General features: G+C 36.5%; 1 protein-coding gene across 3 annotated transcripts in view; it reads left to right on the top strand.

Moving 5' to 3' along the window:
- The window catches only part of NOF1 (U3 small nucleolar RNA-associated protein), a 124,183-nt gene that overhangs the window by 18,678 nt on the left and 81,141 nt on the right, over positions 1 to 24,364 (top strand). For all 3 annotated transcript variants that reach the window (XR_016079424.1, XM_010264938.3, XM_010264939.3), the window contains exons 4-8: positions 3,876 to 3,983; positions 5,684 to 5,819; positions 7,995 to 8,083; positions 14,513 to 14,699; positions 18,027 to 18,171. Coding sequence is in view for 2 of the 3 variants with exons in the window: in XM_010264938.3 (XP_010263240.1) it covers positions 3,876 to 3,983; positions 5,684 to 5,819; positions 7,995 to 8,083; positions 14,513 to 14,699; positions 18,027 to 18,171 (665 nt within the window). In the remaining variant the exon portion in view is untranslated. The remainder of the gene's footprint in view (positions 1 to 3,875; positions 3,984 to 5,683; positions 5,820 to 7,994; positions 8,084 to 14,512; positions 14,700 to 18,026; positions 18,172 to 24,364) is intronic.

Genomic DNA, 24,364 nt, shown 5'->3' with positions numbered 1-24,364 from the left:
TCTCAATCAGTTCATAGAGCAATTTGGGAAAATGCAACTCCCTCAAAAGTGAAAGTTTTTGCCTGGGTAGTGTCCTGGGAAAAATGCTTAACTAAGGCTGTGTTTGGTTTGAAGGAAAAAGTAGGGAAACCTTTACAAATCTTGTATAGGTTTCCCTACATTTCCCTTCTTTTGCCTACCTTTTCCTTCAAACCAAACATAGCCTGAGGGTCTGCTGGTCAGGGAAGGAGCTAATCTAGCAAACGTGGATTGCTCCCTCTGCAATGCCGATAAGGAAATTGTGAATCATCTGTTCCTATTTTGTAGTTTTCTTTTAAAGTCTGGAATCATTTTAGAAGTTCTGTTCCAGCTGTTGGGTGCTTCCAGAACTTTGTGAGGGACCTGTTAGCAGGGTGGAGGATGCAAGGAATGTCCAAGAAAGGGAGAGCTTGCTGAAATGTGGTTCCCCTAGCAGTGTTGTGGACAATATGGTTTGAAAGGAACAGTAGAATTTTTGAGCAGAACTCGAATCCAGGAGGTGGTTATCAATTCTGCAATTGGCGTGTTGAGAGCAGGGCTGTCTACTCTTACATGTTTCAGTCTAGATGACCTCTCATCCACTTTCTTGAATGTAATTTGTTTTGGGGGTCCTTAAAGGTGTTTTTGTACAAAATACTCTCGTACAAAGGGCCATAGTTGTATTTTTTTTTTCAGTTGATATAATTATACTTTGCTTTTCTCAAAAAAAAAAAAGAAAAATAGATTGCCTTTTATTGTTAAGCTGTTATGGTATGCCTATTTAGTAAGGGATAACCATGCAATTTTACTTAGGTGGTGTTCGGTAGCGTGTTCATCTCGTGGATGGACCATTTCGGTCCACGCCATGGGGTGAACTCGCTGTTCGGTTGGTTGTGGATGGGACCGGTCCACACTATATCATGGGCCAGCCATGTCCACACCCCAAATTATCAGCAACAGCATTTTCTCGTGGAAGGGGTCGGTCCACAGTTCATTTTTTGATATCATGCTTCACATGCACCCTTCAAACCCTACATCATTTTACCGTTGAACCTGGGTCTCCACCGCTGAAGTTCTCTGCTGCTGTGCTCCGCCGCAAAGGGGTCCACTGAAGCTCTCCACTGCCAGTATGCATCTTTTTGTTGGTTTTTTTATTAGTGAAAAAGACAGAGTGAAACTTGGAACTCGAAGATTTGTTAGTGATCTTTCTGGGTCATTTGTTTGTTGTTGCTTTTGTTGTTTGGATACGTAGAGTTTAGCATGGAACTTGAAGATTTGTTAGTGAAACAGATTTGCTTCTGTTGTTGTTGTTAGTGAAACAGTTTTAGCATGGAACTTGAAGATCTGCTTCTGTAATTGCATGCTTATTCTTTTTTTTTTTTAGTTTCAACTCAGAAAAAGACCTTGTTCCAATCATGTTGGATTGGCTAGAAAATCCAATATCCAGGGCAATATTCCTTGCTTGTGAATCCTATGTCTTTTCTCAGTCTCATGCATTCCCTTTCTGACCCTTCTGTAACTCATCTATACCTGTCAGTATATTTGTCATGTTAACATGTCTTATATGCTAGAAATCTAGAAAGTAGGTTTCCCCTGTATCAAATTGCAGTTAACTCTTGAAGAATGTTGCTCACTGCAGTTTGAGGATTCCTACACTGTGACACTGCACTACTACAAACCTGGGCAATATATATACATGTCATGGAATGTGTAATACTAATGTGTAACATCTCCATAGTCAATAGAAACTTGCTCTTCTTATCTATTTGGGCACTGTCAGAAAGAGCTTGTGTCAGGCTACATTCTAGAAGGATATTTACATATAAAATTGATGAATTAATATTCAGATTTGAATAATGAAAGAATCTTCAAAGATTACATTCTTTTACAAGAATGCCAAAAGAGCAAGTCTCCCAACACATGTATGTTGGAAGGATAAACACTCTTTTACAAGAAATCTGGTAACCAAGATCCTTTTCCCTGCCTGTGCATGAAGAGGTGGATCCATTCAATAGGCATGGTCAGCAAGAATTTTTGGCAAGTACTGATTATCTCTCAAGTTATAGCTTGAACAAAGTGATTATAAATATGCAGATGGCTGCTGTAGATATTTTTAAAGGGTGAGCTGTTCATACAAACTCCTTCCACTCTGAATGGGTTTTCATAGACTTATCACCAAGATTACTTTCACCATCTAACAATACATAGAAGTCCATGTGTAGAAGTAACCTTCCCTACTAGTTTCCATCTTTCGGTAGATAGTATAGGATCCTTTGTGCTGTCATGGAATTCCAAAACTCTAGGTAATGGCTTAGAAACCACATGTTCTTTATCGACAGCTTTACTTGAATCCTTGTGATCATAGTAGAGATTTTGTTGGGCATTGCAATTAGGGTTGGATTAAGTGGTAAATCTGCATTGACCCGAACTTATTGGGTTTGGGTCATGTTAGCCTTAATCAGGTCAGACCAGGTTGAGGTGGACCTGTGCCAATGCTTGTATGTATAACCTTGGTTGAAAATGGATGTTCTATATGTGAGATGGGACATATCAGGTTTGGTATTGCATCTTTGTTCAGCTAGGTCTGGTTCAGTTGTACCAACCCCATGCCAAACCTGACCCATTGATATGTGAGACGGGTCATATCAAGGTCTGGTTCAATTGCATTGTAGCTTAATTAAAAGGAAATCTCCCAAACTAGTGCAATAATCAGGCGGTCAAAAAGGTTCTGCTTGGTGAAAGGTCCTGATACTGTAAACCAAAGGAGAGATGGGGCCCAAACATGAGCCAACATGGTCTAGAAAGTTTTTCAGGCCCATTAATTCAAGCATTATGCCTCTGTCTGTGTTTCATAGCACTTGATATTGTTTGTGGACCATAGGGCATAAAGGTACATAAGTAACGAGTTTTTCGGGTCCACCCTAAAAAATGAAGTTTCTGCTTTACTAAATTTCTCAGCTTTATGGGTTTTGAAATTAATTAATTGGGTCACACTCCCAATTGAAGATGTTGCTCAAGTAGCACCACACAGAGATTATACAACCCATCATCAACACGCAGGACTTCATGGTGGTTCTATTATTTGCACTCTTCTTTTGTGAGTGCAACATACTTTGCAATCTTCTTCTTATCTGTCTTATAATGGTGGTTCTACTATTTTTGTCTAAGTACTAATTGTAATGTTGGTTTATCCATACACCAATTTGGGAAACTAGTGGACCAATATTTTGATGCTATGCTTGTCTTACGACTAGTATGGGAACCAATGGATTATTAGTTTGCATAATTAGTTTGATGCTATGCTTATCTTGCAATAATTTGTTATTTCATTTGTTTAAATATTATTTTTTAATATTTTTATCAATAGCCTAATAATTTTTATTTTTTAAACTATTTTATTACCATTTTTGTAGAAATTGATATTTTTAGTTAATAACCAATTGACACAGCCTTTTTTCCAATTTGTTTATCATATAAATTGTAAAATTAGACATTTATGATAAACTGTGTAGATACTTCATAAACTTCATATAAGATACGTGGAATCAAAAAGTGTGGTGTGGACAGTCCACACCACGCCTACAGAACATCACTGTGGGTGTGGACTGGACCAGTCCACACAGTTTGTCCACAGTTCAGAACATTTGTGGACTGGTCCCTGCCACAGTGGTGTTGTGTGGACCAGTCTACACCCACCAATTTCTCATCCACACTACAGAACACACTCTTAATTTATTTTTTATTTTATTTGTTATTTAATCCTTTTTCTGAGAATAAACAAAATAGCGGACTGAATCTTACTTCGTATAAATATTTTGTCAAAAGAATTGTCGTTCAGTTTGGTAATGAAGTTTTATTTGTTTATTTATTTTACTCAGGGCATATGAGACCTAAGACACCTGAGAAAACTAACACAAGCAAGGATATGAGGAAGAATCAGCGTATTGAAAATAATGTTGCTCATAGCTCATCACCAAGTTCCTCAGGTATGATACATCTCTCTTGTAATCATGTGGCATTTTTATTCCTAAAATTTGAAACCTCCTTGAGATTCAAGGTCAATGAAAATTCATTTTGGTTCTTATAGTCTTGGCAGTATTAGTCATCACCTTAGATGATTTTATTGTGTACGAAACAATGAATTTTCTGGTTGTTTAAATATTTTTTTATCAGCAACACAAAAAACAGAATTCTATTATTGATTAGTGAGAACAGAACACAACAAGAAGTTGTGAGAAGATGAAACCCAATACAGGATTATCCCCCCTCTATATTACAATTGTTCCTAGTATATAAGTTGTCTTTGAACCCCTAGCTTTGCTAAACTATCTGCCAAGCTGTTAGCAGATCTCCTAACCCATCTTACTTGAACATTCATATCTTTTGAAAGCCATTTGAAGTGCCTGAACTCATTTCTAAGCTGCCAGATCACCCGTCACCTTTTTTCAGCCATCCCACTACAATCTTTGAGTCACTTTCAATGATCAACCTACCAATTCCCAATTCTTTGGCCTTTTCAACCCCAAAAACTGCTGCTAGGAATTCTGCTATTTTTTTCAGCCATCCCGGATCCCACTATGATCTTTGAGTGATCTTCAATGATCAACCTACCAATTCCCAATTCTTTGGCTTTCTCAACTGCAAAAACTACTGCTAGGAATTATTCTCTTACCGAACCACCTTGCTCAATTGGTCCTGAAAACAATGCACGGATAGCATCACTCTCATCCCTAATCACCCGCTGGTTGTTTATATTTTTGAGCCACTTTATTTGTATGGACTATCTCTTTTTCTTTTTCCCCGTAAGACTGTCAGCTGCAGGCTGTGATTTGTGTTAGTTTTCATCCCTTCATTCTAGAATGAAGTTTTTCTTCACTCAATAAAATCCCTCTTATTGTAATTTTATTGCTGCATGGTAGGAAAGTTCAGTAAATGAGCTGACTCGGTTAAGGTTATAATTTCAACTTGGATAAGTTGGCATTGCTGACTTGGCGAGTTAATCTTTCTATTATAGGAGATATTTATTATTTATTAATAAAAACGATACTAAATAATATTTCTGAAATGCAATATATATCATTATATTTTCGTTCTTAATCCAACAAATAAAAAAATTGGAATATAGTAACTTAGATGGAAAAAACTAAATTAAAGTAAGTATTGAAGAAAGAGAATGTTAATTAAGAAATTTCTTTCTTGTGTCTTTAAATTTAATTAATGGTTAGATCCATAAATTTCTTATTTAGATTTGGATTAGATTCCTTAAAAAAGTTTTGATTTAGATTTGAATCTTAACCAAACTGGTAGAAACCACTATTTTGGGAACCATCATATTTTTATATGAACCAAGACTGCAGCATTATACATTATTTTAGGGTTCTTTTGAAAAACTAAATTTGGCCAAGTGATACCTACAACTTGGCATGTTCAACCACTTAGTGGGTTTATTTAGGATGAATATTTCATCCTGCTGGGTTTTCCTACTATGGTATGATTTGGGGCCTGGAACACTGAGCAGAATCAACACACATCAAAATGGGTTGGTTGGGTGTTTAATTTTAATATTAACGTATACAAATTGAAAAGTTTAATTCTAAGCAAATGATACTTAGAAGTTGAATCAATGGACACAGCCATATTAGAAGATGCTTCCTTTCAAGAGTTGAGTTATTTTTATTTAATGCAGGAAATTCCTCCGAGGATCATTGGAAGAGCACAACATCTGAAAGCGTATTAGTTTATAAGGAACCTTCAGTGTATGATAACTTATTAATGACGTTGGGGTCGGGAAGTGAATCTCTTGCCAATGTGTATAAGAGGAGGTAATGGTCTTGCTCTTATAAGTGTATTTGTTCCTTTCTTTAACCTTTGATATGTATGGTTTATATTCCTTAAACTTTGTAGGTTTGTTATGCACATCTTGTGGATTCTTGCTTTTTATTCTTTTTTTGATAAATAAAATATAGATTCATTAAAAACAAAAAGAAAGCACTGATAAAAAAAAAAACAAAAAGAAAGCACAATAGGAAGGTGATGAGAAATCACCCGAGAGAAGAAAGCAACAGACCAAGAACAACCAATTCACGCACATTGAGAAAAGTCATGCTACAAACACTTGAAGAAACAAAAGAAAAATCACAAAAACCTCCCTGACTGAGAAACACATCAATCTTCCCCTTCAAATGCTTCATCCCACTTGTCTCCTTCCTCATTCGATGCCTCTCCTCATTCAATAGTAGGTTTCATTTGTATATGTGCATTAATAATTTGGGAGAGTTTGTTATGTTTGCTTATGGAAGGTTAAGTATCGATGCTGATATGCAGCTTAGCTATGATTTTCCATGCCTTTTGTGTGATTATATATTTTTTTTGTGTTAAATGATTAATTTATTAAAAGCAAGGAATTTTAATTGAGGTTACTTATCAAAAAATAAATAAATAAAGAAAATCAAGAGATTAAAAATCATTACAAGTAGCCCTTAGAGAGGCGCAAGTTGCGAACTCACCAGATCAAAGATAAATACAAACTAAAGACAGAAGCAGATGAAATGTAGGACGAAATTGAAAGGTCGTCCAGGTGAGAAAGTTAAATGCGGGCTTCTTTCTCTTCATCTTCCGTAGCAAGGAGGCAAACGAAATTCTGGGTAGAGAAATTTCAATGTTCAGGTCGCCGGAGCTCAGGTTGGGTAGATGGAATCCGTTAGTGGGGGCAATTAGAGAAGTTGGTAGCAAGAATCTTGTCTGGATTAATGTCCTAGAGATTCCACTCCATGCATGGAATTTAAATACTTTTTGTGTTATCGGAAATGCTTGCTGTTGCTTTAGAAGAGTGGATGCCCAAATGTTTAAGCTTAAAAACCTGGTAGCAGCAAGAATTTTGGTCGAGGCAGAGAACATACATCTTACCCCCCCTGAGTATGGCATTAAACTTTGCTGGAGAGTGGTACGACTTGAGGTTGGTTATTGAAGGATGCATCCTGTTTGTTGGATTCAGGAGGATTCAATGGTCTTGCCTGATCGAATCCAGGAGTTAGATTACCCTGCATAGGAAATTAGGATGCTAGATGAACCTGAGAATGCAAGTCGGGAGGAGGAAGACGATGGAAAGCAAAAGGTCAGGGAGTTGGAAGGACAAGAGGAAGAGAGAGGGGAGACGTGGGAAAAGCGGGGTGGGGTAAAAGGTAATTTCGTAGTTGTGAACTGAAGAAGCCTTTTTACAGGGAATTGGTTCTGAGAAGCCTTTTAACTCCTCGAGAAAGGATCTGGAGGAGATGCGCCCTCCAGTTTTCTCGGAAAAGGGACACTTGGAGGACCAGCAGGAGGAGATTGTTTTAAAAGGGGGGGGGGCGATTAGAAGGGGAACAGACCGTCACCAGTTGGTGACAAGGAGCGAGGTGTGAAAAGAGTTCACCGTTTAAATAGGTTAGCGGCTAACTTTAAAAGAGGGGCGAGAATCAAGAGAAGGGCGAACAAGAGGGGTAAAATCGGGAGAAGAATCTCCTTTTTGAAAAGAGTTCTCTTTGTTTTAGAGCAGAAATTATGTTCAAATGATTTTGGAGGTCTAAAAGATTTTGGTGACTGATTTCCCAAATGCTGCTTTCTTCTATTTTTTTTCCTTTTCTTTTTAATAACATTTTATTACTCATTAAAAATGTTTCACATCCAATATTAGAATCATATTCTATTTTCCCCTTTCTGTTGATACATTAGATGTTCTTCATCCAAATTTGGAGTTAGTTGGTTTAAGAATGTTTACTACAATTGTATATTTACTTGTATTTTTCTTACCTTAATGAGTTGTTTCCTGTATTGAGGAGAAGTGCTTATGTTTTTTGATTCCACAATATAAAGTAATTATAATTGATGTTCTGTTATTGTGGAACTTGTAAATCCTTTTGCTGGTTTGTTGCTTAAGTTCTTTTTGTTTCTTAGAGAATAATCCATTGAAGAGTTAAACAAATGATTTCTGAGTTGATTTGTTCATCCATTGTGTGAAGAAAAAAAGAAGAAGAAGGTAGAAGTGATACCGAGGAAGATGAAGATTATGCTTTTGAAATGTCTGGCGGGTCTGAAGAAGAGAATAATGGTGAGGAAATTAGTTTCTATTTTCTAGCTCCTGTATTTATGTAGGATGATCTATTTAATATGAAATAAGCCTTGTTTTAGTGGTATATATGCTTTCTGTATTATCAATGGTATTTAAGTCAATATTATGTGGAGCTTAGAAAAATAACGAGTCCTTTCAAGTTCTGTTAGTATTATAGACATGGGTTTTGGTTATTCTTGTTATGGTCTAAATTAGAAAAAAGGTGACTATTATCTATTCTTAGTAGGGTTTGAGAATAGTAGATTTGAGCTTGTCCATTGTCATTGTAAGTAATTTTTTTTGATTAGTTACAGTAAATTACAATTTTATTAAATGTGAAAAGAAGTGTTTGGATGAAATATCTGTGACAACACTACCATGTAGATCATGCAATTGATGTCTCATTCTGAGCAGCTTTGAACATTTTCTTGAGGAAGAATTCTGTTTCTGTTTCTGGACTTCTGCTTTTATCTGTTGATAAACCTTAAGGTCGTATTCTTCTAATCTTCTTCTCCCACTCAATCTTTCTTCTTTTTCTAACTTGGGGCTGCTTTTCTGGAGCTTTGCTTTGGTTTTCTTCTTGTTTCTTGACCATATTGCTCGTGTCAGAGCCCAGGAAACTGGATCTGAAGCTTGGATCCACAGCCACTCATAAAAAAAGTTCATGAAGGTAGATGAAATCAAACTTAGAAAGGAGAGATGTTGGAAATAAGGTGTTTGATTGAAGATTTGTTGTTGGCTGTTTAACCACTGTAGTGATGGGAGCAAGCAAAGGTCTGTATGGAGATTCTAGAAGGTTGATGTGAATCTTCAGGCATAACGGGAGGTGGTAATGAAGTTGAAGGAAATGAAGAAAACACAGGGTGGAACTCAGGTGGAACTCTCTCAGGAACTGAAGACGCACTAAGGGCTTGTGGCGCACAACCTCCATCGGCTACCTCTGAACAGGGTAGTCCCTTGAAGAATCTGTCTCGCTCAAAAGAAATCTTGAAAGAAGTTCAAGCCTGCAACACCAAAGAGCACAAGGGCAGGGAGGAAAATCAGTTCAAGAGAAGGAAAGTTGGCAGGAGAATTAGCAGACCAAATTTTAAAAGGAGTGGATTAACAAGAATTTCGTATGTGGCCAGAGAAAGAAAATGAGAATGATGGATCTGGGTGATCGCCAAGTTTGACAAAAATGGTAGGAAGAGGATAGTAGGTAGAACAGGTACAACTTTTGATGACTACCCATATTCTCCAGTGAGCGGTGATGCCGGGCATTTTCCTCAGGTCAGTAAGGATCTTGACGGGATTTGTGGTTCCTCCAAGCCTGGGGTTTCAGTTGTGATGCCCCTAGAGGCCAGATGTGAATCCAGAAAATCAGATTTGACGACACCAGAATTTCTAGGGGAGGAGACAATTAGGAAAAGAAATGTTAGTGCCGATGTTGAGCTGGAAAATGAAGGTGAGGTTACAGGAAAGGAAGTGTCAGCCGGTGAAGAATCCCCTGAAGGAAAGGGTGAAAACCTTGTAGAGGATAGTCTGCTTTACAAGGAGGTAAAGGTTGGAAGGGTGGGCATCGATTTGGGAAGAGGGAGCAATCTTGAGGAGGAGGAACAGACTAACGAGATGACCAATAAGAAGTTACATAATTTGAGAAACCATAAATTCGTACATGCAATGAAGATTTTTTCAAGGCTAAAGCTCGGCTTGGTGGGGGCAGGACCTACAAAAAAATACAAATGGGTGTACAGGGGGAATAGAGTGCGAGGCAATGGGACATACGGTACAGATCATAGGGAGGCACTGAAGCAAATTCAGTCTTCTGTACCCCTTCAGACAAACAAAGGAACATTAGGACAGCGAGCTGACTGGTGTCGAGCCTGACTCGGGTGCAAACAGGTTGCTGCAAAGTACTGATAGTATTAATGGAGATTCAGGCGGTGTAGCCCTCCAAAAGTCCGTGTAGAGAGAGGTTACGATTGGGAAAAGTCAGGGCCTGTGTGTTTCTTGGGGGGTGTGAGGGGTTTGCTAGGAGGACCTTCGAGGAATTTGAAAAAAGAAAAAAGGAAGACAAATTGAAGAAAAAACAAGGGATGGGATGAGGATGTTTCAGACCAGGAGGATATTCTCATGGATGAAGATTGAAGGGGGGGTTTTTGATGTCGGTCGCCTGTTGCTGTCGATTTCGTTGGAGATCTGTTTTGGGTATGTTCAGGGTAATTTGCTCTGTTTTGGTTGGGTTTTTCCTGTTTGTAATCTGTGGGTTCTTTTGGTTTATTTTGGGTATATGGGAGTGTTTTTGCTCTTTGGTGATATCTTATCACCTCTGTTGCATTCAGTGCTTTAAAAGGAACTTGATTAGAAAAAAAAAAGTTGAATTGCAACTCAAGGATTTGGTTATGCAACTAATAGATAAAAGGTTGGTAAGAAATTTGGGAATATGATAGATCGAATGTAGGAGAACCCCATTTTGTAAGGGTACAGTACCTTGGCCAGTAATGGTGGTGTGAGAACCATTAGCTAGCCTAACTTTGTCTCTTCTTGAAAGTAAACAATATGCTGAAACAAGGTTCAAATTATTGGAAATGCTAAGTCTATCGAAAGACAAATTTAAGAGACGTATCTGGATACGCCTTGGATACGCATGGATGTGGACGAAAAATTAGGATACACATAGAAATGCTGCAAACACTATAGAGACTCCAGTAAATCATAAAAGTATATCAATAACATTAAATATAAGGCTTAAATGTGCTAATATATACATAAAAATCACATCCTTTAGTGATTTTTATGAAAAAATATATCATAATCAACATACAAGAACAAAAGAGTATTCTCTACTAAGGTTATAACTACAAAATATAAGCCTAAGAATTATTTAATGAAACATTTTCTGTAATTTTTAAATAATTATTTATTTCTTATTCAAACAATTATTTTATTTTTTATTCCAAAAATTATAACAAAAATTAAAAAAAATAAAAATGTAACAGAAAAACAACTTTATGAATGTGATAGATGATCCATAGATTTGCAACATGGTAAATATTATGGTTAAATCACACTAAAAATTCGAAAAAATAAAATGTTTATTCTAAAAATTATAAAAAAATTAATATTTTACAATAAATTTCAATAGATCTATGAATTAAAAATTAGGAGAATATATTTTGTTTTACAGAAATTACAAAAATTTCTTCATACTAAAAATGAAAAAAAAATATTTTTTATTCAAAAAATTTTAAACAATGAATATTTTACAAGAGATTTAAATGGATCTATGGATATGGTAGATCACCCATAGATCTATGACACTATTGTTCTTCATGGGCAGATTACACCAAAAATATAAAATTTTATTTTTTGTTGTTATTTTATATTTTTCTAAATTTTCTTCAAAAAATTAAATGAATCTATTTAAAGAACAAAAAATATAGGATTTTCAACATAAGGAGAGTATATCAATATATATATATATATATATATATATAGAAGCATTTCCAAGCATTAAAAAACACAAAATATTGTAACATATTACCAAATAAATTGAAAAGATATTTATTTTTGCAAATTTTTAAAAAATTTGAAAATAAACGTGAAAAACCTTGAGGAGGTTGTTTTTGGTTTTTGTTTAAAAGATTTTGCAATCCAAGAAGGTGTAGGGATGATGTGGTGAGTTTGGTAGAGAAAGAAGGCTTTTGTAGAGTTAGAAGCCTTTTTTCTCAAACGTTTTTAATTTGATTTTTGCCTACAGGAAAACCGTATTGTATCAGCCAATATAGGTCCTATACACCCCGATACACCTTGATACGGGCCCAATGCACATACACCCCTGATATGGGGTTAGCACGTTGAAAATACATGTTACAAAATTCTTCCCAGAATGTTGTGGTTGCTTCTTTTGGAAGGACTGAGTTTTTCTGCTTGCCAACAAGGTCCCAACATGTCTCTATGGTATGCCTGAGTCTACCACAATGAGTACATCTTAACTTATCTTTGTCAACTTCTCTAGTCATCTTCATCCTTACAACACCCTTTCTATTTCCATCACCTCCCTTGGCCAAGAGAGCTACCTACTGCTCCCCCTCTGGAGGATTCATTACTATCCTCCTACTTTCCTCAGGCTGAACTGGAGAGCACACTTCTTGAAGTGGTGCGAGCTCCTTACTCCCTAAAATTTAAACTTGAATTAGCTCATAACTAGGCTTAAGGCGAGCCAAGAAGGAAAACACTCGCTACTGATTCACAAGTTTCCTGTACTCTTTTGCATCTGATTCATTCTTCCAGTCAACAGTTTGATAATAATCAAGTTCCTCCCACATTGAGGTAAGGGAAGAATAGTAGGACGACAAACTTTTCTCCCCTTGTTTACAAGTGGATGTCTCAAACCGTAGCTGATAAATATGAACATATTGTGTCTGCTTGGAAAAAGTACCCTTACCTTGATCCAAAATTTCCTATGCTGTATCAGCCCATGTAAACTTCTTCCTCAAGCTAGGGTGAATAGAGGTTATGAGCCAAGACATAATCAAATAATTGTCTTGATCCCACTTATCAGAAGCTGTACCAGTCTCCTTGGATTGAGGGACATCACCAAACAGATATTCAAGCTTTCCTCCTGAGCGCACATACAGTTTAACACTTTTCGACCACTCTAGATAATTCAGTCCATCATGGACAGTAATATCAACAGGGAAACCCCAACTTTCAGCCCCTGGATTGACCATATTCTGATCTTCAGTGACTTCAGATATAGTGGAATCATCAGTAGACATTGCCCAAAAACAACAAACGTAATAACCACACAAAAACTTGTACCAGAAGATAAAAACAGCACCAACAAGAGAAGACGGGCCTGTTTGTCTGTCAATGGCACACTTCTAGGAACCGGAAGACAAAGAACTCCTTCCAGTAGTAGAAAACAACTTCAAACACCACCAATCCAAAAAATGAAAGAAAAAACCCTTCAGCCGAATCTCACAGGTTATATACTGCCTGCAGCTTGATCTTCAAGGAAAAAATACACTTGAAACATCAAATACAGCACTGATGGTTTCAACACTTGAGAGGGTCTACTTGGATCAATCTATAGCTGATTGTAGAGTTTGGTCCCCATCTTTCTTTGATTTGCTGTGCATCTTTCTTTGATTTGCTCACTCATATTGATCCAATGGGGGTGAACTTCCCAGTGAGAGAAATATGGTCTAAACCGATCCCTCCAAAAGTACAAGCTTTCTGTTGGGAAGTGTTCCTAAGGAAGGTAAACACTTGTGATGTGCTACAGAAAAGGAGGCCAAACAATTGCCTCTCTCCTCGTGTGTGTGTCCTTTGTTTGGGCAGAATTGTAACTGATTGCTGGAGATTGCAGTTTATTCCTCTGCAATCTTTATCTATCGTATCTTAATCTCTCTGTTATTAATGAAAGATTTTTGCTGATCAAAAAATAAAAAAAACATCAAATACAGCACTACTCATATCACTTAGGTTGGAACTCAGTGTGAGATCCATAAAACAAGACAAACCACACAGCCGAATGGATCTCAGACCACACAACTGGAAAAAAACTGAGAGCTACCCTTTCACAAACTCGAAAAACCATCTAGGGATATGAGAGAAACACCCAAACAGTTATCCTATCAGTCCTATGACCAAAAGGGGAAAAAAGAATAGAAAAAAAGCCTTACCCAATCAGATCCTTTTCATATTTGGGAAGTTTCAGTCTTTTCCAGAGAAAACAGAGAAGGAGAAGAGAAAGAGAGATCTACTGGAACCCCAAACCACTGTTAAATCTTCTCTGATACCATCTAGAATGGAAGAGGAAGAATAGAAGAGTGAAACAGTAGAAGAGGGAACATTTATATATTAAAAAAAACAGTAGGAGAAGAGAATAAGAGGAAATATGTCAATGGTGGTGCCCTTACTGACTTATATGTTAGGGTGTTTAGAATAAGCGGAAAATTACAAGAGTACCCCTGATTACAACTTTACAAAGAAAAAAACACTAATAACAGCCTACTAACAGTCTAATAACAGTCCTAACAACACAGGAAGTTAAAGATTTCAAAAGCTAAGCTTTGGGTTAATTTGGAAGTATTCTTCAGGGAAATTTCCCTGTAGTGGCCTTTGGTCACCTCATTTGTTGATGGCAAATATCTTGCTTTTCGTCTGGTTTACTTTGTATAATTATATTACCTTCAACTCAATTAAACTGAACTATAGTCATTGATATTTAGGGAATAGATGTCCCCTTACAATTTTCAACAGGTATATGCATTTCTTACATTAAAAGCTTTTCTTTTCTGTGGTTTTGAAACGAGTAATTAGTTTAAGACTTTCAGCATTTCTTCAATCTGTCTTTGTTTTGTAAGGTCCATTTGTTTACGTTTGAAGATAGAGCCTAAGTTTCTGAATTATAGTTGCCATCTTTGCTCTCTTGTTTCTTAGGGTCTGATGATGACTCTGGTCAAAGTCATGCCATGCAAACTGAGATACAGGAATCTATAAATATTGACCCTATTGAGCAGAGTGAAGAAGATGAAACAGTAGATGAGGATGAAGCCTCTGATTCTGATGAAGAGCACGAATTGGAGCTCAATGGTCAAACTGGTACTGATGTAACAAAAAGCATGAGGTTGGTTGACTTTGCTAATAAAAAACTTTTATCATGTTCATGGAATTATATATCAGGTAAAATACAAAAACCTCCCCTAAAGTTTCTGACAATCATAAAAACTTCCCCTATAGCTTTGCTGTAACAAATTCCTCCCCTGAACTTTTGAGAAACTTGACAAAACCCTCCCTTCATCACTGACCCAAACAGAAAACATTAGCTGATGCATTATTATTTTTTAAATACCAATTTTACCCTTCTGCCACTTTTCTCGTTGGCTAGGTTGGATCCAGACAACATATGCTTTCGAGAGATTTGGACTTTGTGTTTTCTATGGGATTGATCCCTGGGGTACCTTCTCATTATTTTCCGGGTTGATGATGTGTTCCGCTTTCAATTGAATCCTAAATTTTGGGTTCCTGAACCAGGGGCTTAAATTAGGGTTTTATCTAATTACGGTTGAAGGTTGGGTTGGACTCAGATCTCCATCTTACTATTTTCCTTTTTACTTCTTCAGATCTCTATTCTTTCTCTTTTTCCTTTTCATTTATTTTGGGCCAAGTACTCGTGATCTAGTTAAAGTTGTGGCCATTAATGGAAGAATATTTTGAGTTTGCATGTTTGGATATTTTGGATAAAAAGTAAAGACCCCTCGGCCCGGTTTAAGTTTGGGAATGTTTCTGAATCTCTGCCATCTTCCCTCCTTGCAGCAACATTTTGATTTTTGAAACAGAGGTTTGGTTTTGGGAAAGCTCGGATACCTTTTTCTTTCTATTGAATCTGGTGGGGTTTGAGACTGGATCCATTTTGTTAGAGTTTTGTTTAATGGGATAAAACCTGTGTGAGCTCAGGTTGGTTTTCATTTCTTTGGATTGAATTGTGACAGGGGAGCATTCATCCATATTTTACTATGGAAACCTATATCTCACTGCGCGACCCTAATCCTAGAGAAGAAGAGCAGAAGAAGAGATGGTTCTGCATCTTTCACTATGGAAACCTATATTTCATTGTGTGGCCTTAATCCTGGAGAAGAAAAGCAGAAGAGATGGTTCTGGTTTGACAAAGGAAGAAAAGCAAAATCCCTCGATCCTCCAACAGTTGCAGGAAAGCAAGCTCAGAGAAGCGCTCAAAGAGGCATCAGAAGATGGGTCCCTCTCTAAATCGCAAGATGTAGATTCCGATGCATTCTCCAATCAAAATGGGAGCTTTGGGAGGTCAAGATCCCTTGCCAGGCTCCATGCCTAGAAAGAATTCCTCCGTGCCACATCCCTTGCTGCCGAGCGAACCTTTGAAACCGAAGAGTCCATACCTGACTTTCATGAATCCTTCTCCAAGTTCCTCACCATGTACCCAAAGTTCCAATCCTCTGAGAAGATTGACCAGTTGAGGGAATAATGTGCCTTTTATCGGTGATGTTTGACAGTGACACAAGGGTAAAATTGATATTTAAAAAAATAATGCATCAGCTAACATTTTCCATCTGGGTTAGTGATGGAAGGGTGGTTTTTGTAGAGTTTCTCAAAAGTTCAGGGGAGGTATTTGTTACAGCAAAACAATAGAGAAGGTTTTTATGATTGTCAGAAACTTCAGGGGAGGTTTTTGTATTTTACCCATTATATATATATGGCTTCAAATGCTTGTGTGGTATGTTATCATTTCACATTTCAAAGAATTGTATGCGCCCAAAAGAAAGATTAGTTTTGGAAGTTTCCTTTTTTGGTCATCAATGCCAAAATTGATTAATGAAATAATAAGAAAAATTTCTCCATCTCCAGATAGGAAATAGGATATGGAGAAGACATTATAACTGGCTCTTAGCTGCCAACAAAATTTGTTTCAGAAAAAAAAAAAAACTACGTTAGATTTATATCAGTACTCAGTCCTGGTGTTCCCCAAATCTATTAGCCTCCAGTAACTCCATTTTTTTGTAAGGGTATCAGCTAAGGGATTAGATGATCTAGGTATTTATTTGAACAGGCAGTTTAATTTGGATGCTGAAGATAATACTTTTTTGGTCATCTGTTGGAGTAGCCATGAGCCCCCATTGTTCTTCTCCATGTGTTTGAGCATTATCTTGCAGTAGCCTTCCACAATCAGGTTCTACCATTCCATGGAACCAACTAGCTTCAGGTCTTTAAGAATTGCAAGAATCTAAGCTCTCAAAGAGTTTGCAATCCCAATTGGTCCAGTGAAAATCATGACTATATCTCCATGACGATCTCTATTTTCACTGCCTATTCATGAAGGTGTTGGATTGCCAAGGCTACATCCATCACAATTTAATTTTAGTTTCCCCATCTTCAGGGCTGCCTACATGGTGTTGATGCAATTTTGTCTATGAACAAACCATGCCACTGATGCCCAATGTCTTAGAATATCATCAATTGATGGGCCCTTGATCTCTTTCCCGGTCAATCAATGTGCTGTCTTTACCATGCACTTTTCTGTGATTGTGATTTCATGTTTAGCCTTGTTATAAGAAAATTCTTGATCATTTTTTGGTTCCAAAATTAACGTAGGTCTGCTTCTCTCGCACATGACCTAATGACCATGATATTCCCCCCCCCCTTGTATTTATGGCATTAAATGTTTAACAGTTTCACTGTTTTAATAAGCTGATCTTCAACTCGAAACAAAATAAAATGAAGGTAGACCTTGGGAAGCAAGACCAAGACAGAAGAGAAGGAGAGAGAAAGAGAAATGTTATGGATCAAACAGATCTTGGGAATCTGGGATCCCCCACTTTTTTTTTTAATATTAAAAGATTAAAGAATGAATAAATTACAGATATGCCATTAATGATGTGGCAACTCTTAATGTATAATTAAAGAAACATAAATTATGGCCCAACTTATAAAAAAACATAATTAATGGCTCATGGGCCCAATGCCACAGACAGCTTATAACAAAATCATAAATAATTAAAGCTTGACTCGTTTATACATCCCTCAAGTTGGGGATAGATATCAAGCATTTACTGATAAAAAAAGAAATATCAAGCATTTTTAACTTGCTTTTTCTCTTAAAGGACCATTACCCAATGTTGGTTGTATCTATCTGTGGTCTTGGTAGAGGTGGACTGGACTTGGATCTGACCTTTGGCATTTTTGCACAAGTTGTCTGCACCAAGCAATGCCCTCTATGTTATTGAAATCAGTTACCTTTAATGAAAAATGTAAAACATGTTGGATTGCATATTTTTTAGTTGCTATCAGAACTTTTGGTGTAGTTCAAGATAGTTACTACTGTCTATGGAGCTCATAATGAGTTCTTATTCTATTTTCTACTCTCTCTGTTTGAAACTTGTTTTACTTGAATGATTGAATATCAGCATACCTGTTTATGCAGCTCATTTAATCTTCACTTGGGGAACAAACTATCAAATTTAGAGGTTGTTGCATTGACAAAAAATAAGTGGAAATTTGAATGGGAGGTACCTGCCGTTGGCATGTTGATGTCAAAATGGGTAGGGACAGGAAAATGTTTCCTAAAGGTATGATTACTTTTGTTTCTTTTAATTGGTTATATTTTTTTAATAAGTTCTTAAGTTATATTATTAAAAAAGAAGTTGCTAATATGGAAATGGCCTATAGACATGGATCCATAGACATCATACAAAATTGGTTTATGTCTGTTATTGTGAGATTATTAGTTTTTCTTATTTATTACTTTATTTATATTTTTGGTTTGTATTGGGTGGAAGGGTATATTTGTCTTTTTGTACCTTTTTAGAAATGGGTATAAATAGAAGAAAGGGGAACATGCCCCATAATTTTTGCTGCATTCTGATTCTCTCTTTCTCTTTCTTCTCTTCTCCTCTCCCCTCTTCTTATCTCCCCGCTACCAACTACATCTAGCATAGAAGATTGAAGATTGTGAGGTACAAGCAAAGTGCATAGGGATTTGGAGGACCTTGTTGATATACTTTGTATGACCTGGTTTTAGATGATTTTTGGAGACTAGATTTGAGGTTGTTTTGTGCCCAGGGAGTCTTGGAGTTTCTTCCTAACATTCAAGAAGAAAAGAGATTTAAGGGAAATTTTGTCTACAGAGTTTGTCACTTGGATTTGAAGTGTCACTTAGGATTTATTTTTTTCTTTTTTTGGAATGCTTGGGATTTTTTGGAATCACTTTGTTAAGGTTTGGAAGGCAGTTTGTTTTGGGTCGAATTCTAGAAGCACTGTGAAGATTGATTGGCATTTCTCTTGGTCCATAAGTAGTGGCTTCTCCTCTAGGGTGGAAGTTAGTGTTGAATTTGTGATTCAATTCTTCTCTAGGGATTACTTTTTGTTAAATCATTTAGCTTAATCATTTTTAGTGAGTGATGGAGCTAGTTGGTAGTGATTTTAGGGCAGATGTTGAACCAAGGATGACTCCAAATGGCACAAGGAAGAGCCCAAACACATAGGCAATTACTTTGAGTTTGATGGCAAGAATTTTTTTTTGGAATGGGCTCAAACTATATGTATGGCAATTGGAGGAAGAGAGAAGTTGGGGGTTCTATTGGAGGAACCAATTCCTATGGATCCTGCATATGATCATGAGGTTAAGTAGAATTATATGGTGATGATTTGGCTGTGTGATCCCATGCTTCCCCACACATAAACCAAGGACCAAAGTATCGGTATCGGGTATCGTATCGGACAACTTGGATACAGATACGGATACGGATACGCTTTGGAAACGCATGGGTACAAATGAAAGATATGAAAACACATGGATACGCTAAGAAAATAGATACAAATTTTGTAAATACATCAACTACACTAGCATTAAGATCAAGATCGCTACAAATAAGATATAAATACATAAGAAATGTATATTTTAATGGTATATATAAAGGAATATATTACAATTAATATTATGGGATGCATAGATATCATACCACTTTGTTGACAATCCATCAATCAGGAGTCTGAGATTCGTATTATACAGCTCTTTACAAATTAATGCTTGCATAAAACCATTATTATATTATATTCTATTTAATTCCAAGATACAAACAAATGCTATTATATTTTAATTACTATATTAATTATTTTCTAATTTAATATTTTTACTTTTCAACATTAACAGGAAAAGCCAACCAAATATTAAATTTTGAAATGTTTGATAAACAATAAATTTATTTTTGTAAATAATAAATATGTTATTATAAAATGTCAATCAAAATATCAATTGATAATTCATAAAATATATAATGTTAACTTAAAATATTTCGTATCTATATATTAAAATTTTTAAAAGCATATAATATTGTAAATTCATAATTTTTAATTACTAAAATGATTATTTCATTATTAACACTTTTATTTCATTAATTTTTCTGAAATAATAAATAATTTTTATATAAATTTAAATTAGTTTATTTAATAGATTCAATATAATATTATATGCTTGAATATTTTGTAAACAAAGTTTTTATTTTTATAAGTAATAAATATGTTATTATTTAGTGTAAATTAAAATATCAATTAATAATTTATAAAAACATATTAAAATTATATAATATATGAATTTTAAGTACTAAAATAATTATTCTATTATTAATATTTTTATTCGTATAAATTTATTGAGTAAAAAATCAATTTTTGATATAAATATAAAATTGGTAGATTATTTATTTTATTTATATTTTTAAATATTAAGTTTTAATATTATTCTATTTAATTTTAAGTTGGAACTGTTGAATATAAAGATATGCCATTTATTCAGATTATATGTTTATAATAACTACAATAACAATAATTGTATTTCATTTATCATCACAAACTAAAAGATGGCTTAGTGGCTTAAACCGCTAAGCACCTTAAGTTGCAAGTAAGGCCTAGGTTCGAATCACACTAGATGCAAAATTTTTTAGGATAGGCGTTGTGTGCGTATGGCGTATTTGTGTATCATGCGTATCGGTCCATATCAGCCGATACGGTGCGATACGCACCGACATGGTACTGTATTGTAGCGATACGCACAACTGGCACGATACAATGCCAGTCGTAGTGTATCCCGTATCTTCCACCACCGATACCGATACGATATGCCCCGTATTGGATGTATCGTATTGATATTCGAATCCTTGACAAAAACCCCTGAAAGATGGAAATGCATCTGAGAGTAGGTGGTAAACTTCTATTTTTTTTGCATGGTACAACCAAACATTACTTATACAGTTAGCATTGTTTGTGACTTGTCAGTACATGCGTGATTGATATAATACTCATTGCACTGTAGTAGAGAGTACTTTAGCTTATCTTAAAGGGCATTCTAACAAAGCATTATATTATTACCAATCATAGGCACATGAAGATAAAAGCATTCACAAAAGCAGATTGGGGTGGTTCTATTAATTATTGATGCTCCATGTTTGGGTATTGTGCTTTAGTTGTTGGTAATTTGGTCTCTTGGAAAACAGAGGCAGAATACAGGGCATGGCTCAGTGTGCTTTTGAGGTTTTGTGGTTGCATTCTTTTGTTGGAAAGTTGGGAATGGCTTTTGATGGATGCTTGATACTATTTTGTGGTAACCAAATCTGCCATCAGTATTTCTCATAATCTGCTACAGCATGATTGGACTAAGCATACTGAATTAGATCAGCATTTCATATACTTATGGGTGTCTACTGGAGAAGTCTTCTCCCATTTATTACTTCTATGATCTAGTTTGCTTATGTGCTTGCCAAAGGTGTTGTCAAGTCCAAGCTAGCTTCTTATTTAGGAAGGTTGGGTATGGTTAATAAGTTAAGAGGTTGTGTTTTTTGATCTATAACTTTATTTATATTCAGGTTTGTATTGAGTGGCTAGCGTTAAATATGTCTTTTTACCCTTTTAGAGATGAGCATAAATAACATATAGGGTACATACCCTATGTTTTTTTTTTTTTTCTGATCTCTAATTCTTTCTTTTTCTTCTCTTTGTATCTCTCTACTACATACTATATCTAGCATAGAAGATTGATGTGGAGATGTATGAGGGCTACAGATGTCTGGGTGATATGGGAGGAAAGGAATAATGGGCTCTTTAAAGAAAGGAAAGGGACTTTAGAAGCGGTCAAGGAAAGCACACAAATCAAACTGTGCATTGGATCAGAACAACAAAGCTTTTTGATTACTTTACAGTTGCAGATTTGCTAAAAGGTTGGGGAGTATGATAGAAATCCTTCTAGTTCTGCCTCATAGGAGTGTGGTCCAGATCTGTTGCTTTCCGTGCTGTGTGTAAAAGCGTATGTAACCTATCATGAATGAACATACCAGTGTTCACTATTCAGTACACATGGGACAACACCCATGTGTATGTAACACTGACGAGTTCATTCATGTTAGGTTACATAGGCTTCTACATGCAGTGTGGTAAGCAACAGATCCCGAGTGCTCCTTTTGTTGGGCTCCTTCATTAGAAGGTGGAGTCAAATTAAACTTCAATGGTTGTAGCATAGGCAACCCCAGATCATCTGGAACAGGAGGTGGTTTTAGAGATCATAAGAGGGGCATTTTGACATTGTTTGCTGGGCTCATAGGGGTAGGAAATTCAAACAGGGCAGAGTTGTTAGCAACATTGCATGGTCTAAGAATGGCAAGGACTCTAAGCTTGAGGAATATTGTGGTAGAGGAGAGATTTTTACTGATAAAAAAAAATATTGTGGTAGAGGAGAACTCAAAGGTGGTGGTACAATGGCTACAACACAACGAACAAGGCCCTTGGAAATATTGATAAGAATAAGGATCTGAGAACCTTGGACTTACAGATCAACAAATGCACCATTTGATGCAGTGTCTAGACAAGGGGTGAGCAGGGCACAATTTTTCTGGGGCAATTTATTTGTTGTTTTTTTTGATAAATGTTTCTGGGGCAATTTATTGTAAGAAGCTAATTATGGGATGAAGAAAATGCCTCAATAGAGTGCTTGGCACTTCATTTCTTGCGGATTGTAAAGAGATTGGGTCGAATGGGCCCTAACAGCCTTTCATGTGATATTCTTTATTTTATCTTTTATTTTATGTTGATGGGCCTCACTTAATGGGCCTGTTATTTGTTCTTATTTTATTTTCTTTATGTAACTGCCAAGCTGGCCGCCCACTTAAGGGTATACTTGTCATCATCAATTTTTTAGAGATTAATAAAATAGGGTTAAAGGAGAAGGGTGATTGATTTGACTTCTTCGCCATCTTCCTCTCTTATACAGTTATTCAGATTTGTTCTATTCTGCTAATCACCAAGTTTAATCTTGATATTAGAGGACTGATTTACATCTTGGTATTAGAGCAGGTTCAATTCCTCTTCCTTCTTTTTCTTTGTTCCTGTATACTCTAAAATCAAGAGAGTGTATGGAGAGATAGGTTCTCTATAGTATAGAGAATCACTTGCCTAGTTGGTAGAAGGGTTTGGAGAGTTTAGTTCTGGCCAAATTTTGCCAAGAAGTGATGTTGTTTTGCTGCTGCCCAAAACCCTAGCCGACTAGAGATTTTCGAGGTTACCAGGAAAGGTGAAGCTTGGGTGTGGCGCCCTGTGCTTGGAAAGTGTCTTGTGACTGCTAAAGGAGGGTGGTTCAGGTTTGGAAGAGTTTGGGTTAGTCTAGTAGGTGCGGCAGTGTCTTCTCTCTTCCTCCCATCTGCTGGACGGAGCAAAACCCTAGTTTTTCAAGCACCCAAGTTCTGGTTTGACTTCAAGTAAGTTTACATAGTCAAAATTTTCTGTTCTTTGATTTCCATTTGATTAATGGAGGCATACGGAAGTGAGTTCAAGCAGGTGCCAGTTTTTGGACCTGTTTCAGTAGATTCCGTTTTGATTGGTGTTACCACAATTAAGCTAGATGGGACGAACTATCTTGCTTGGGCACAGTCTATAAAAATCTATGTTTGTAGTAGAGGAAAACTCGGGTATCTCACAAGCAGCAAGGTGAAACTCGAAGAGACAAACCCTGAATTTGGAAGATGGATGCAAGAGAACTATACTGTTATAGGATGGTTAGTCAACTCTATGCAACCCCATATAAGCCAACACTATCTCTGGATGTCTTTGGCTAAGGAGATATGGGACAGTGTAACTGAGACCTATTCACAAAAACTGAATGTAGCCAGAGCATACAAATTGAAAAGTGATGTGAAGAACCTGAGACAGGGGGAGAAGAGTGTGGCAGTCTACTACTCTATACTAAAATCCCTATGGCAGGAAATTGATGTTATGGAGACAGTGGTATGGGAGAGTAAAAAGGATGCTGAAATGTATAGAAAGCTAGTGGAGAGAAATAGGGTGTTTGAGTTTCTCACTGGACTCAACCCTGAGTTTGATATTATTAGACAAAACATTTTGGCCAGGGATGAGGTTACTCTTTCACATGCATATGCTATGATAAGTAGTGAGGAGAGTAGGCGGCAGGTGCAGTTGAAGAGTCCATCTACAGAACATTTTGCACATGCGGGAATGAAACCGAAGGGCCCTACTGAGAAAAGAGAGCAGATGTGTGAATATTGCAAGAAACCACGACATACAAAGGACACCTACTGGAAGATTCATCCTGAACTTCTTCCTGATAGGTTTAAGAACAATAATAACCCTAAGAAGGGCAGTCAGGTGGGAAAATCCAAAATTGCTAATGCTGGTACAGTGTCTGAAGGGGGAAGCAAGGAAAGCGAAGAAAAATCAACTATTGAGCAGTTGGCTGCAATGAAGTTGGATTTTGAGAAGTATGGG

Source organism: Nelumbo nucifera, chromosome 8 (assembly GCF_055504915.1).
Source record: "Nelumbo nucifera cultivar China Antique chromosome 8, China Antique-T2T, whole genome shotgun sequence".
Classification (NCBI taxonomy): domain Eukaryota; kingdom Viridiplantae; phylum Streptophyta; class Magnoliopsida; order Proteales; family Nelumbonaceae; genus Nelumbo; species Nelumbo nucifera.
Note: the sequence above shows the minus strand (reverse complement) of the source record. Positions and strands in the feature narration are given on the sequence as shown.